This window comes from Alosa alosa, chromosome 7, assembly GCF_017589495.1.
Source record: "Alosa alosa isolate M-15738 ecotype Scorff River chromosome 7, AALO_Geno_1.1, whole genome shotgun sequence".
NCBI classification, from domain to species: Eukaryota; Metazoa; Chordata; class Actinopteri; order Clupeiformes; family Clupeidae; genus Alosa; species Alosa alosa.
In genome coordinates, this window is record NC_063195.1 from 10,934,826 (window position 1) to 10,951,232 (window position 16,407).

The following is a 16,407-nucleotide window of genomic DNA, read 5'->3' on the forward strand; positions in this document are numbered from 1 at the left end:
ACTGGAGAAGATTGAAGACATGGTGGCAGGAAACGGCTGCTCTCATTTTAAGATGGACAGAGGTCTTTTGAGAGACTTAGAAGAGAGAGAAAAGATAGAAAGAAGCAGAGCAGAAGAGAGAATGATGAAGGTGAAGAAACAAAGACATGATCTCAGGTCAACACAGGGTGAGTAGGATGGATGGATATACTATAAAAAAAAGTATTTTCCCCCTTTTTGCTTTTATAAATGGAACATTGAACTTTGACATTAGAGAGTTTTATTTTTATTAATTGAAAAAAGCCTATAGCAAATTGGCCAATTCAATTTATAAAAGTAAAAAAAGGAAAAATATTCATGGTGGGGTTAATACTTGTTATACAGTAGGCACTGTATCTGAATCTATGCTTTTAGAAAACATGGAGAGCAATTAAATGTTATCGCATATAGTATAATGTTGATCTGCATTTATTTACTTAATTATTGAATAATTGCATCAGGATAGTAGAAACAAAAATAATACCAAAAACAGTTCAGTATGTTTGTGCCTACTTTTACAGGTCAAATACATCAGTCATCTCTGAGGATTATTTTGCTGGGGTCGAAGAACTATGGGAAGTCTTCAACAGGGAACACCATCCTGGGTGAAGATGTGTTTGAGTTGCGCACTATATCAAAGTGTGAGAAGAGAGAGGGGGAGGTGGCAGGGAGGCAGGTCACTGTGGTCGACACTCCAGGGTGGGAGCTACACAGCATGGATAATCCTCCTGTTTTTCTGAAGCAGGAAACTTTAATGAGTGTGTCGTTGTGTGATCCTGGACCCCATGTTTTTTTATTGATTGTAGCTCTAGACACAGCTGTGACTTCTCAAGTCAGACTACAACTGCAAAAATATCTGACACTGTTTAGTAAGGCTATCTGGAGTCACACCATGGTGCTGTTTGACTTTGGAGACTGGCTGGGAGACACACTCATTGAGCAGCACATTGAGAGTGAGGGACGGGATCTTTGCTGGCTCATTGAGCAATGTGGGAACAGATATCATGTATTCAACAATGAAAAAAAGGATGATAAAGATCAGGTCACAGAGCTTCTGGCGAAAATTGAAGAAATGTTAGCAGGAAACAGTGGACATCACTATGAGACGGACAGAAAGAGACTGGAGGAAGTAAAGGAGAGGAGGGCGAAAGAAGAACAGAGAGCAACAGAGAGACTGATGAAGGTGGAGAAGCAAAGAAAACACCTCCAGTCACTGAAGCGTGAGTTTGTCTCATTGATGTGTTTTGTAATTAAAAAAAGAGTTTGTCTAGTTGTTTTTAAAGGTCCCATGTGTAAGAAGTTCTCCCATCTAGTGTTTAGGGATTATATTGCAACCTAATAGAACTACGGTAGCCGTCGTATATCAAAAACATAACGCGTTGAGACGAAACTGTCGCAGGAGTTGCAGCAGTGTGAATTAAATGGTGCACGTCGTTGCCAGCTGTTGCAAGCCGTCGCGAAGCCTTTAACGTTACCATATCTATTCTGGTCGCACCTCATCTCTTTGTGAATCTACTTAGATGATGGCCCTAGTTCCGGAATCATAAATAGGCGTGTCAAAACATAAGCGTTTCTCTTTTGTCATTGCTTGTGTGTGATGCCAACGAAGCACACTTTCGGACATGGAATAAATAATTTAATTTTGCCTGTTAACCGAGCTAGTTAGCTAACGTTAGCACAGTAAACTGAACGTGAATGGGAATGGCTAGTGATGTTCCCTAGCTAGGAAGCAGGACTTGTACATTGTTGCAAACTAACCTGAAATAACATACATTCAGCAACTTTGTGGTAGTCTGCTAGTTCTAGCAAAACTATGGTAGGTTAGTTTACCAACTGTCTCTGGTCTAGAGCCTTTGGACATGTGGTTGTGCACAAGAGCTTTGACAGACAAAACAAAGTTATTTTTTCTCTTTATTTGTTTCGTTGGAAAATGCCAATGTCAGAATGTTAGGAAGACATGTAGCTTGTAGAAAATGGGTTCATAACTTACATCGCTGAATGTAGGGAAACTCAGCAGATGAATCCAAGAAAGTTTTTCTTTGCAAGACGGCGCTGTATTTCACAAATGTCCCTAGCCGCTCACCGTTATTTTAAAATGGCACACATAGATAGAGCGTTTATTCTATGGTTTATTCACCTTATTCCCATATTCCGCGCACAAACATTGCTATTGCTATTACAATAGCTGTAATTTCTGTATTTTATTTTACAGAAAATACATGCCCCCTTTCAGAGTTCAGAGTTGTGCTGCTGGGATACAGAACATCTGGGAAGAGTTCATCAGGAAACACCATCCTGGGCAGAGAGGAGTTTGACCTGAAGAGAAGAACAGCTCAGTGTGTGAAGAGACAGGGAGAAGTAACATGCAGACAGGTCACTGTAGTTGAGGCTCCAGGATGGTGGATTAATTTCAACCTCAAAACCTGTCTTGAGCTCACTAAACAGGAGATTGTGTTCAGTGTGTCTCTGTGTCCTCCAGGACCTCACATTTTCTTACTGATTGTAAAAATAGCCGAAGCGTCAACACAGGATTACATTAGAAACATCCAAGAACATGTGGAGATTCTCAGTGAGAGAGTCTGGTGTCACACCATGGTGCTGTTTACCCGTGGAGACTGGCTGGGAAACGCAACCATTGAGCAGTACATTGAGAGTGAAGAACACCTCAGATATCTGGTAGAGAAATGTGGGAACAGATATCATGTTCTCAACAATGAGGACATAGGTGACAGAACACAGATCACAGAGCTGATGGAGAAGATGGAGGAAATTATCTCTGGAAACGGGGGCCGTCACTATGAGATGGACAGAAAGAGACTGGAGGAAGTGAAGGAGAGGAGGGAGAATGAAGAAGAGAGAGCAACAGAGAGACTGATGAAGGTGGAGAGGCAAAGACAACACCTGCAGTCGCTGAAGCGTGAGTTTGTCTCATTGATGTGTTTTGTAATAAAAAATAAAAGTTTGTCCTTTTTTTTAACTGCCATAAATTGGGTAATATGTGAATTCAGTTAAATAAAAGGACTTGGATGTATGAAACATTAACTCAAATATATATCAGTAGAATGCATTAGACACACCGTAAAATGTTCTTCATCAAAGTAGAATGAACAATGCATGTAATAAAAAGAAACGGTAACACTTTACTTGACGGTATCTATATAAACAAAAACTACATGACAAAAACTGAATGACACTTGACAGAAGCGACTGACATAAGCGTTATGTTATGTCATAAACATTTATGACTTGTTTCTAATATTTATGACACGTTTATGACAGTGTCATGTTACTCTTATGTAGATACCATCAAGTAAAGTGTAACCAAAGAAACATCTACAATAGTTGTAATTTCTGTATTTTATACAGCAGGACATGCATCCCCCCAGTCAGAGTTCAGAGTTGTGCTGCTGGGATACAGAACATCTGGGAAGAGTTCATCAGGAAACACCATCCTGGGCAGAGAGGAGTTTGACCTGAAGAGAAGAACAGCTCAGTGTGTGAAGAGACAGGGAGAAGTAGCAGGCAGACAGGTCACTGTAGTCAAGGCTCCAGGATGGTGGAAGAATGTCAACCTCATAAACACTCCTGAGCTCACTAAACAGGAGATTGTGCTCAGTGTGTCTCTGTGTCCTCCAGGACCTCACATTATCTTACTGCTAGTACAAGTAGCTCATTCTATCGAGCAGGATGACATTAGAAACATCCAAGAACATGTGGAAATTCTCAGTGACAGAGTCTGGTGTCACACCATGGTGCTGTTTACCCGTGGAGACTGGCTGGGAGACACAACCATTGAGCAGTACATTGAGAGTGAAGAACACCTCAGATATCTGGTAGAGAAATGTGGGAACAGATATCATGTTCTCAACAATGAGGACATAGGTGACAGAACACAGATCACAGAGCTGATGGAGAAGATGGAGGAAATTATCTCTGGAAACGGAGGCCGTCACTATGAGATGGACAGAAAGAGACTGGAGGAAGTGAAGGAGAGGAGGAGGAATGAAGAACAGAGAGCAACAGAGAGACTGATGAAGGTGGAGAGGCAAAGACAACACCTGCAGTCGCTGAAGCGTGAGTTTGTCTCATTGATGTGTTTTGTAATAAAAAATAAAAGTTTGTTTATTTTTTTAACTGCCATAAATTGGGTAATATGTGAATTCAGTTAAATAAAAGGACTTGGTTGTATGAAAGATTTACCCAAATATATATCAGTAGAATGCATTAGACACACCGTAAAATGTTCTTCATCAAAGTAGAATGAACAATGCATGTAATAAAAAGAAACAGTAACACTTTACTTGACGGTATCTATATAAACAAAAACTACATGACAAAAACTGAATGACACTTGACAGAAGCGACTGACATAAGCGTTATGTTATGTCATAAACATTTATGACTTGTTTCTAATATTTATGACATGTTTATGACAGTGTCATGTTACTCTTATGTAGATACCATCAAGTAAAGTGTAACCAAAGAAGCATCTACAATAGTTGTCATTTCTGTATTTTATACAGCAGGACATGCATCCCCCCAGTCAGAGTTCAGAGTTGTGCTGCTGGGATACAGAATGTCTGGGAAGAGTTCATCAGGAAACACCATCCTGGGCAGAGAGGAGTTTGACCTGAAGAGAAGAACAGCTCAGTGTGTGAAGAGACAGGGAGAAGTAGCAGGCAGACAGGTCACTGTAGTCAAGGCTCCAGGATGGTGGAAGAATGTCAACCTCATAAACACTCCTGAGCTCACTAAACAGGAGATTGTGCTCAGTGTGTCTCTGTGTCCTCCAGGACCTCACATTATCTTACTGCTAGTACAAGTAGCTCATTCTATCGAGCAGGATGACATTAGAAACATCCAAGAACATGTGGAAATTCTCAGTGACAGAGTCTGGTGTCACACCATGGTGCTGTTTACCCGTGGAGACTGGCTGGGAGACACAACCATTGAGCAGTACATTGAGAGTGAAGAACACCTCAGATATCTGGTAGAGAAATGTGGGAACAGATATCATGTTCTCAACAATGAGGACATAGGTGACAGAACACAGATCACAGAGCTGATGGAGAAGATGGAGGAAATTATCTCTGGAAACGGAGGCCGTCACTATGAGATGGACAGAAAGAGACTGGAGGAAGTGAAGGAGAGGAGGAGGAATGAAGAACAGAGAGCAACAGAGAGACTGATGAAGGTGGAGAGGCAAAGACAACACCTGCAGTCGCTGAAGCGTGAGTTTGTCTCATTGATGTGTTTTGTAATAAAAAATAAAAGTTTGTTTATTTTTTTAACTGCCATAAATTGGGTAATATGTGAATTCAGTTAAATAAAAGGACTTGGTTGTATGAAAGATTTACCCAAATATATATCAGTAGAATGCATTAGACACACCGTAAAATGTTCTTCATCAAAGTAGAATGAACAATGCATGTAATAAAAAGAAACAGTAACACTTTACTTGGCCGGTATCTATATAAACAAAACTACATGACAAAAACTGAATGACACTTGACAGAAGCGACTGACATAAGCGTTATGTTATGTCATAAACATGTATGACTTATTTCTAATATTTATGACACGTTTATGACAGTGTCATGTTACTCTTATGTAGATACCATCAAATAAAGTATAACCAAAGAAACATCTACAATAGTTGTCATTTCTGTATTTTATACAGCAGGACATGCATCCCCCCAGTCAGAGTTCAGAGTTGTGCTGCTGGGATACAGAACATCTGGGAAGAGTTCATCAGGAAACACCATCCTGGGCAGAGAGGAGTTTGACCTGAAGAGAAGAACAGCTCAGTGTGTGAAGAGACAGGGAAAAGTAGCAGGCAGACAGGTCACTGTAGTCAAGGCTCCAGGATGGTGGAAGAATGTCAACCTCATAAACACTCCTGAGCTCACTAAACAGGAGATTGTGCTCAGTGTGTCTCTGTGTCCTCCAGGACCTCACATTCTCTTACTGCTAGTACAATTAGCTCAATCTATCGCGCAGGATGACATTAGAAACATTCAACAACATATGGAGTATCTCAGTGAGAGAGTCTGGTGTCACACCATGGTGCTGTTTACCCGTGGAGACTGGCTGGGAGACACAACCATTGAGCAGTACATTGAGAGTGAAGAACACCTCAGGTATCTGGTAGAGAAATGTGGGAACAGATATCATGTTCTCAACAATGAGGACAAAAGTGACAGAACACAGATCACAGAGCTGATGGAGATGATGGAGGAAATTATCTCTGGAAACGGAGGCCGTCACTATGAGATGGACAGAAAGAGACTGGAGGAAGTGAAGGAGAGGAGGGAGAAAGAAGAGAGAGCAACAGAGAGACTGATGAAGGTGGAGAAGCAAAGACAACACCTGCAGTCGCTGAAGCGTGAGTTTGTCTCATTGATGTGTTTTGTAATAAAAAATAAAAGTTTGTTTATTTTTTTAACTGCCATAAATTGGGTAATATGTGAATTCAGTTAAATAAAAGGACTTGGTTGTATGAAAGATTTACCCAAATATATATCAGTAGAATGCATTAGACACACCGTAAAATGTTCTTCATCAAAGTAGAATGAACAATGCATGTAATAAAAAAAGCGGTAACACTTTTACTTGGCCGGTATCTATATAAACAAAAACTACATGACAAAAACTGAATGACACTTGACAGAAGCGACTGACATAAGCGTTATGTTATGTCATAAACATTTATGACTTGTTTCTAATATTTATGACACGTTTATGACAGTGTCATGTTACTCTTATGTAGATACCATCAAGTAAAGTGTAACCAAAGAAACATCTACAATAGTTGTCATTTCTGTATTTTTATACAGCAGGACATACATCCCCAGTCAGAGTTCAGAGTTGTGCTGCTGGGATACAGAACATCTGGGAAGAGTTCATCAGGAAACACCATCCTGGGCAGAGAGGAGTTTGACCTGAAGAGAAGAACAGCTCAGTGTGTGAAGAGACAGGGAGAAGTAGCAGGCAGACAGGTCACTGTAGTCAAGGCTCCAGGATGGTGGAAGAATGTCAACCTCATAAACACTCCTGAGCTCACTAAACAGGAGATTGTGCTCAGTGTGTCTCTGTGTCCTCCAGGACCTCACATTCTCTTACTGCTAGTACAATTAGCTCATTCTATCGCGCAGGATGACATTAGAAACATCCAAGAACATGTGGAGATTCTCAGTGACAGAGTCTGGTGTCACACCATGGTGCTGTTTACCCGTGGAGACTGGCTGGGAGACACAACCATTGAGCAGTACATTGAGAGTGAAGAACACCTCAGATATCTGGTAGAGAAATGTGGGAACAGATATCATGTTCTCAACAATGAGAACAAAAGTGACAGAACACAGATCACAGGGCTGATGGAGATGATGGAGGAAATTGCCGTTGGAAACGGGGGCCGTCACTATGAGATGGACAGAAAGAGACTGGAGGAAGTGAAGGAGAGGAGGGAGAAAGAAGAACAGAGAGCAACAGAGAGACTGATGAAGGTGGAGAAGCAAAGACAACACCTGCAGTCGCTGAAGCGTGAGTATTTAACAAACTTAATCTCTTGCCTATGAAACATCGAATCAAATATATCATAATGTTAATTCTTATGGCCATGTAAGAAATTAGTAAAATAGTTAAGTTAGTTAAATTGAAGCAACACTGCATTTGCTTTACACTTGATTGGCTAGTTTTTATCTGCCTGTTATCTTTGGTTTCATCTTCAAATTCATTTTGATATCATGTGCATCACATGTAAACACATGTGCCGTTCCCACTAACAATCCAGGATGTGCACTATAGTTCTGTGTTCCGGGGCGTAAGTCCCTGTGAAAATGAAAGAAAAGTTTACACATCAGTCCATTGTCAGCTGTATCGCCAGACATGCACCAACATTTAGCATTGCCAGTGGGGCTGTAAGTGGTGTGTACAAGGTGTACATGCACTTTTGGTGGTTAGCTCACTAGATTTAAACCAAAACTCCTTACTGTTGCTTAAAGTTCACAAAGTTCTTATGATAACATGGTCATATAATGTCAAATATATTTATATATTCTTTTCATCAGGGAATTCATCCCCGCGGTCAGAGTTCAGAGTTGTGCTGCTGGGATACAGAAGATCTGGGAAGAGTTCATCAGGAAACACCATCCTGGGCAGAGAGGAGTTTGACCTGAAGAGAAGAACAGCTCAGTGTGTGAAGAGACAGGGAGAAGTAGCAGGCAGACAGGTCACTGTAGTCAAGGCTCCAGGATGGTGGAGTAATATCAACCTCATAAACACTCCTGATCTCACTAAACAGGAGATTGTCCTCAGTGTGTCTCTGTGTCCTCCAGGACCTCATATTCTCTTATTGCTTGTAAAAGTAGCTACTTCTTTGACAGTGGACAAGAAACTAAATATTCAACAACATCTGGAGCTTCTCAGTAACAGAGTCTGGAGTCACACCATGGTGCTGTTTACCTGTGGAGACTGTCTGGGAGACACAACCATTGAGCAGTACATTGAAAGTGAAGAACACCTCAGGTATCTGGTAGAGAAATGTGGGAACAGATATCATGTCCTCAATAATCAGAACAGAGATGACAAGCAGGTCACACAGCTGCTGGAGAAGATTGAGGAGATGGTAGCAGGAAATGGTGGACGTCACTTTGAGGTTGACAAAACTCTTCTACAGGAAGTGAAGAAGAAGAGGAGACACCTCAGTACAAGAGTGGAGGACAGAGAGACAAGAGCTTACAAACAGGAGGTTATGTTTAAATATGTCATGGGTGAGTGTTTTTTAGACAAATCAAGAGACATGATTAGCTATTTGTTAGAATTAATGATGGAGATGCAGGGATCAAGTAATATGAAATTGGAGTACAATGGAGCAAAACATTATTTGGTGATATTCACAGTGTGTGTGTCTGTGTGTTTGTGTGCGTGTGTGTGTTAATTATAATTTAATCAATTGTTTTTACAGGTGAACTACAGCCTCTCTGTGGGATAAAGGTGATGCTCCTGCAGTATGTTGAGGAGTTCACTTCCGAACGAAACACAGACCGTGACAGAGGAGAGATGGCAGAAGGAGTCACGCTTCAGTCTGCAGAGGAAATCAGGGGAGGTCATGAGATCGCTAGAGTTAAGATGACACCAAGTAAGAGAAGTCTAGAAGAGACTAAAGCAGAGTTGGTGTCTCTGTGTGATCCTGGTCCACATGCTTTAGTGCTGAGCATTTATACTGATCTTCACTTCACTGAGAGAAGAAGGAGACAATTCCAGACACATCTGGGGCTTCTGGGGGACAGAGTTTGGGATCACGCCATAGTGATGTTTGACTCCTCTGATGACCTGTCAGTGGACAGGAACATTGAGGAGTACATTGAGAGTGAAGGAGAGGCCCTGCAGTGGCTGGTTGAGAAATGTGGGAACAGGTATGTTCACTGGACAGGTGAAGAGAGCAGGCCAGGTGTACTGAAGAAGGTTTATGAGTTAGTGGTTCTCAATGGAGGAAGCCATTTCCAGTATGAGGAAGGGAGGACAAATGAGACCACAGCAGCAGACTGGAAGATGGAGGTGCAGCAGTTGGTGGAACAGATGGAAGAGATTGAGCTGGCAAAGAGCAAGGACACTGCCCCCGATAGTAAGTCTAAATATGTTATGAACATGATGTTTGACTCAGAGCAAACATAGTCCACTCCCGACTAAGTGGCAGAAGTACTTTCCTCCATCATTGAACATGGCAGGTCTGACATTCGTTCAGTTAGAAGTAATGTACTAAAAAATAAAAATAATAAATAAATAAAAATATAAAATAAAAATAATAAATAAATAAAAATAAATAAATTAGTATTTGTATATAGGTGTTTTCACTAGTGTTGGTCCACTAGAACAGTGGTTCTCAACCTTTTTTCAGTGATGTACCCCCTGTGAAATATTTTTTCAGCCAAGTACCCCCTAACCAGCACAAAGCATTTTTAGTTGAGAAAAAAGACTTAAAACAGAGCACTGTGCCATCAGAATTACCGCTTCAACCACGACTCCATCGTTTGAGTTTTGACAGTGATTGACAGGTGATGGGTGGTATGTGACAGGTTGGGTCGAACCATCCTGGTATAGGGGGGACTCTGGGTTTTTAGGATAATGAAATTGAATAGCCTACTGAAATATAAAATTCATTTTATGAACTTATATTTTCCTGAAATATTTATTAAATAATTGTTTTAAGTATTTTAAAAGCATTTTTTAAGTAATTTTGCATGGATTCTACTTTTTAAATATATGTATATTTTAAAATCTCACATACCCCCTGGAGTGCCTTCACGTACCCCCATTTGAGAACCACTGCACTAGAAGTACAAATAATATTAGATAGTTCAGTTCAATAAAGTTATAGAAATATTACAGTATACAGCAGCTGGAGGACCTGAATGAGGAGAATGAGCTGGTGAAGAGCATCGAGCCTCCCCTCATGGGTCAGTTGTGGTTTTGGTTTATGAGGACAGTGAGCTTAAAGGAACCGTATGTAAGATTGTGGCCAAAACTGGTACAATCACTTGCACCATACTGGTGCAATCACTTTCAAATTACTGTAGAGCGGTGTATCCCCTCCCCCTCCCCCCTGACTGGCAGAGCTGGCAACCCGGATGCCGAAACACTACTGACTTTGTGATTAGTAAGTAGGTGAAGGGTGGCGCATCAGGCCAAAACACAACATGACACCATCAACATCAATTGAGGGCTGCAACTTCACTTTTTAAATGACAATATCCTGGCCGGACTACTGCAGTGTTTCCTCTAGGATTTTTTTAAGCAGTGGGGGCAGGCCTGTCCGAACCCCCCACGTCCCCCCGTCCCACGGAACTGACAACTGACACTTCGCTGCAACACAAACAATTATATGTATTCACTAGGGCTGTCAAAATAACTGATTAATTTCGATTAATTAATTTGAGAAAAAATAACTGATTAAAAAAATTAGTGCAGATTAATCGATTCCGTATAACCTTTGACCCCGAGCCGTTCTAGTCAGTAAAAATTAGACTGTAAAATGAAGGAGAGAGAAGAAAACGTGCTGCCTGGATCATTGATTGGAACATTTACTTTTAAAAAACGGCCTGATGGTGTTGATAAAAAATAAAGTGTTGAAAATAGTCCTCTGCAATGTCTGCAGCAAGGAATTTGCATATCACCGGAGTTCATCAACTCTATAGTTGCACATCAGTGCAAAGAAATAAGTGAGAATCAAGTCCAGTTGGAGTGCTACCAGGAGCTTTGTAAAAACTTTGTAAAGATGGTGCTCTTTGGTGACAGGCTTAGTTCATTTTAGAAAAGTTGTAGAATACCAAGGCACTCATCTTCTTTGTAGTTAAAATGCCTTTATTTTAATGGGCACAACATAATTAAAACACTTCGACGCGTTTCGGCATGAAGCCGTAATTAATTTGAATATTTTAATTGATTGACAGCCCTAGTATTTACCTCTATTCACACACAATGAGGCATTATTTTCAGTTGTGATTGAGCTGTATATTTGGAGAATCTACAACAGGTCTGCACAATGAATTTTGAAAAGCAACTGTGCCTATTGTGCGTCTGCCCCATTTCTGATACCGTGGGGGAAGAAAATTAAACCGTGGGGGGCCGCCACTACCAAATCAACATAGAGGAAACACTGCTACTGTTGTCAGTGATATTATTTAAAATGAACATGATTTCTTAATGTCTAGTGACATATCAGGGCCATTTTATGATTAATTGAAATACATTTCTTACATATGGTTCCTTTAACATGAACAGTTACCAGGTTTCCCTAGGCAACCACATTAAGACTAGTGGCAATTCCCCTGTGTATTTTGAGATGATTCTTTTTTGTGGTATCAAGTAACTTTAGAGTATAAGTATAAGTATTTATACTCTTTTGATCTTGTGATGGAAATTTGGCCTCTGTTAAACATGTTAAACTCAAATGTACAAATGTATGATTTTGCATGATTGAGCCTTTGGGACCGAAATTCCCAGCTACTGACATAACTTTAGGACTAACATGGCGGGCCCCTAATTGCATTGCCCTGTTCTAGATAGATAGATAGATAGATAGATAGATAAATACTTTATTGATCCCCAACTTGCTAATTGCATTGCCCTGTTCTAAACCACTCTAATACAATTGAATACAACTACAACAAATACATACATATAAAGTCATGTTTATTGTTGAATGTGTGGTATTAAATGACAATGCAATGCTGAATTTTGTTTCTGGAAAAATGTGTGTTTTTCTTTCAGTGACAGGTGATGATAAATCTGAAAAAACCTCTGGTTACGGGACATTCATCTCAGACACAGCATCTGAAGCCCCATCAGATCAACACTCTCTGATGTCAGGAGGTACCAGCTCTGGGATTGGCTCTTTAACATCTGGAAGACTGGGATGTCACAAAAAGTGTGAGGATCTTAACAATTTAAAATTCATATATTTAAATTAATATACTTAAGCAAAAAAATATATCCAATAATGACATTTATTGAGTCTTTAGATCATCTCAGCCAAATGTATGAACAAATGTGCACGTTTGCTTATTGTTTTCCATATACAGTACCCTCAAGAATTGTTGCCACCTTTGGTAAAGTTGACTAAAAACAGGTGCCAGAAATTCTGGAAGGTATTTTGGAGTGCCTCAATATAGGGCCTCATGTCTGACTCCCATGTTTAGGGGTGATACATTATTAAATTAAGCAAGTTATGTCAACATTTCCTGGTTGCCATCTTTGACATTGAATGCAATCGCAGAACAGGAAATAACAGCGTGTTATGATCACTGAGCTGACTAAACTTCTCCGGACCTGATTCAAAATATGCTGAAAAAATTCACTCTCTCTCTCTCACACACACATACACACACACACACACACACACACAGCTCAGAGCAGCCATGCGTACCTCTATCCGTATTCCATCTCTCTGTTATACACATAGCCTGCTACAGCATAAATGCATAAAGACCTAACAGCCACCAATTTGGCTTATAGCTTAATATTGAAAGCCAAGTCTGGCATCAAGAGTAAATCAAATGGACAAAACACTACACTAAGACGAGTGCAGGTGAGGAGTGTTGGTGCTGAACTCATCCTTCCCCCCCGCTTGTGCCTGAAGCACCAACTGAAAACACTGTACATGGAAAACACTGCCTATTTCCATTTCATCAATGTGCTGCTCTCACTTAAACAACAGCACCATGTCCAAAACTGTTAAATGTTAACTGTAACCTACATTACACACATTTACAATAAAGCAAGTATCACCTACTACGTCCTTGAATATGTCCACAAATATGACCAAAACAATGTTTTTGTTTTTATTTTTTATTTTTATCTATTTTATTTTTATCTATTTTATTTATTCATTTTGGTTAATGATTGCACATTGAATATGGAATAATATTAAAAGAAAGATTTTGGGGCCGAAGGCTAGGTTTAGGAGACTTGGAGGGCCATCTGGACAGGATATGATGTCATAGACATCTGACTTTCGCCTACAAAAAGGATAAAGGTGGTATCCTTGTGCAAAGAAGAGCTTTTGGGTCCCTTTTTGTAGGCGATCCCTACCCAGTTTTAGAAAACCTCCAATCCAACATACTTTATACAGTACCATGGGATCCCATGAATCAGCTGTGTCTGATTTTTTCACATGAAGGTATCACTGGTCTGGCTACAGGTATAACTCCATACTGACAAACATATTGACTTCCACACCATGGTCTCAGATTTTTGCTCATCTTTTGTCCAATATGTCTATTGTGTCCTATAGACAAACATTTCAGCCAGTTATCTGATTTCATTTCCTGTTATGCCTTTTCAAGCATGAAGGAAAAATTCATGGCAATGAATCTGTATTTCATATTCTACCTACATGAAAGCATTTATTTTATTTTAGAAATGGGCAGAAATGGGACTGTGGGTTAGGTTGATACATTTTTAATATCTCAATGTAATTCAGTCACAAAAAGGAAAAGGTCTTTTGTATTATTTTCACAGTTGACAAAGTCCCAGAGCCATCAAATGTACATGGGCCTAACGTCATTAGGGAAGATTCCTCAGAAGACACTTTTCTGGACCAAAATGATTTGGATTCTGTAGACAATCCTGACTGGAGGAGAGACATGAGAGAACTGTCTGATAATATGGCTGAGTATGAAGATTTAGATTTACATTTAAATTGATTTTATGATCTTAATGAATCCATGCTTGTTTACAGGCACTGAATTACTCCGATTCAGCCATAGTTTGTTTGGTTTTGTTAATTTAATTTTTTGTGGCCCCAATACCTTAAGATTTTTTCAGCCACCATGTCAGTTTGTAATTAAAATCTCCGCTCTTTAAGGTTGGACATTTCATCAGGCAAAATTTTGTGTCAGTATTTCAAACAAACAAACTGCTGCAAATCCTGTAAAGATGTTGAAGACACCTCACACTGGATCCTGATGGAACCCTGTGTTTCCATGGAAACAGGAGTCCCAGTGTATAAACACAGCTCTCCACCAGGAAGTTTTGAGTGCACAGCTTCTGGTTTGCGCTGGGTGTGTGCGGTTGAAGTCTCTCTACAGTATCACTTTAGTGACCCCAATGTATTCAGAGCAGAGCTTGCCATGTTGCAGTATGAGCCAATTGGTCCCTTGATGGACATCAAAGTGCTCTCAGGTGAACTGTTGGAGGCTCATCTGCCCCATTTTGCCTGTCTGGAAGGTTCAGACTCCTCTCTTAGAGAGGCTGTAAGAGTTCTGCGTGGGGTTGACAGTAGTGTAACTCTAGAGAAATGTGAGCTGACCCGCTTCCACGCAAAGCTCCTCAAGCCCTCCTTCTCACTGACAGAAGTCCTGGTGAAATTTGGAATCCCAATGAAAGCCCATCTGGATGTGTTAATCTACCGGACCAGAGTGACACCCCTGGTTCTACTCACATACGTTGTGCCGAGGGATGCTTCCATGATTCAGGCCGTTGAGGAGGATTTACGAGAGACACAAGATGCTAAGAAGATCAAAACGCATCGACCAGATATGTCCATTTGGATGCACACAAAGTTTAGCCTGAAGTCATCTGCCAGTCATGCTAGAAGTTCCCCACCAGAGATCACCCTAAAATACATCAGACCTCCTGACCTATTCCGGGTGGTCGTTGATAAAGCAGATGACTGTTTTGATTTGGAGCTGATCAGTGAAGGGCAGTCCATATGGAAAGCTACACTGGAAAGCTTTGAATTTGGTGAGACTGGAGATGTGGCACACAGTCATGAAATGCCCTCAGCAGCATCCAGACGTTGCCAAGTCATGACCCACAGAGAGGTGGCTTACACAAGCAGAGCTGCCAGGACTGATGAGGAAGAAGGGAAAATGGCCTCCATGTTACACAAAGGTAAATAATCCAATGCTGACCTTTATAAAAAACAATTATGTACAGAATAAAACATTTGAAAGATATTTTAAACCTAGAAGTTTGTTCTTGTTTTGCATTGAACATGATTTGGATTCAGGTAACTACAAAATCTTACTTAGGTAGAGCATAGCAACAGTAGCAGCTAATGTCAAAAGTAAAAATCTTACGTTAATGATCTCGTTCTAGATCGACTGTTCATGATTCGTCCTGATCTCATCAAGAAAACATCGGGAGCTCTACTCCGAGATCTGTTGGATGAACTTCAAGCTTCGCCTCATGTGATAAGCAGCAGGGAGGCAGAAGACGTCCTGCAGAGGACCAGCGTGCTGCAGGACCAGGTGACCTCCCTCATCGACATGGTGCTTAAAAAGGGGGACAGAGCATGTGGCATCATGCTCTCCCTCCTAAAAGAACTGGACAGCTACCTTTATCAAGACCTTGGCCTGTAAAAACAAACCTGTGGCATCATGCTCTCCCTTCTTAAAGAACTGGACAGTTACCTTTATCAAGACCTCGGCCTGTAAAAACAAACCTGTGGCATCATGCTCTCCCTCCTTAAAGAACTGGACAGTTACCTTTATCAAGACCTTGGCCTGTAAAAACAAACCTGTGGCATCATGCTCTCCCTCCTTAAAGAACTGGACAGTTACCTTTATCAAGACCTCGGCCTGTAAAAACAAAGCGTGTAGCGCATGGTCTCCCTGCAGGTGAGAGAGGAGGCTGCATCATATCATGACTTCACTGTACAGACAATATGACAACTCAGAAAGAGATCAAAAGATGGAGATATGTTTAATGTATGACCAATATGTTCATCACATAACTCTGATACTTTATGATAAATTGTTATTGAAAAGACATTTTTTCGCTTTCCAGTTGTCACTGTTGATTTATTGTTATAACCTATTAGGGCTTCTCAGTTAATGCTGGATAGGTTATTTCACAATTTTACGTAGATGTTAACTGATGCATTAT

The 16,407-nt window shown here is 40.5% G+C and overlaps 1 protein-coding gene across 3 annotated transcripts; it reads left to right on the forward strand.

Moving 5' to 3' along the window:
• Positions 1–44: 44 nt before the first annotated feature.
• Positions 45–15,972, forward strand: LOC125297516. Of its 3 annotated transcripts, XM_048247882.1 has the most exons (13): positions 45–167; positions 540–1,238; positions 2,231–2,935; positions 3,385–4,092; positions 4,542–5,249; positions 5,699–6,403; positions 6,877–7,560; positions 8,088–8,789; positions 8,984–9,643; positions 12,289–12,447; positions 14,038–14,191; positions 14,384–15,411; positions 15,619–15,969. In XM_048247882.1, exons 1-13 carry the CDS (start codon positions 53–55, stop codon positions 15,879–15,881), a joined length of 7,290 nt encoding a protein of 2,429 aa, XP_048103839.1. In that variant the 5' UTR covers positions 45–52; the 3' UTR covers positions 15,882–15,969. The 3 variants fall into 3 exon arrangements, with proteins under 3 accessions (XP_048103839.1, XP_048103837.1, XP_048103838.1); XM_048247880.1 differs by lacking the exons at positions 5,699–6,403; positions 6,877–7,560 and having other exon boundaries at positions 4,545–5,249; positions 15,619–15,972; XM_048247881.1 differs by lacking the exons at positions 5,699–6,403; positions 6,877–7,560 and having other exon boundaries at positions 3,388–4,092; positions 15,619–15,972.
• The last annotated feature ends 435 nt before the right edge of the window (positions 15,973–16,407 follow it).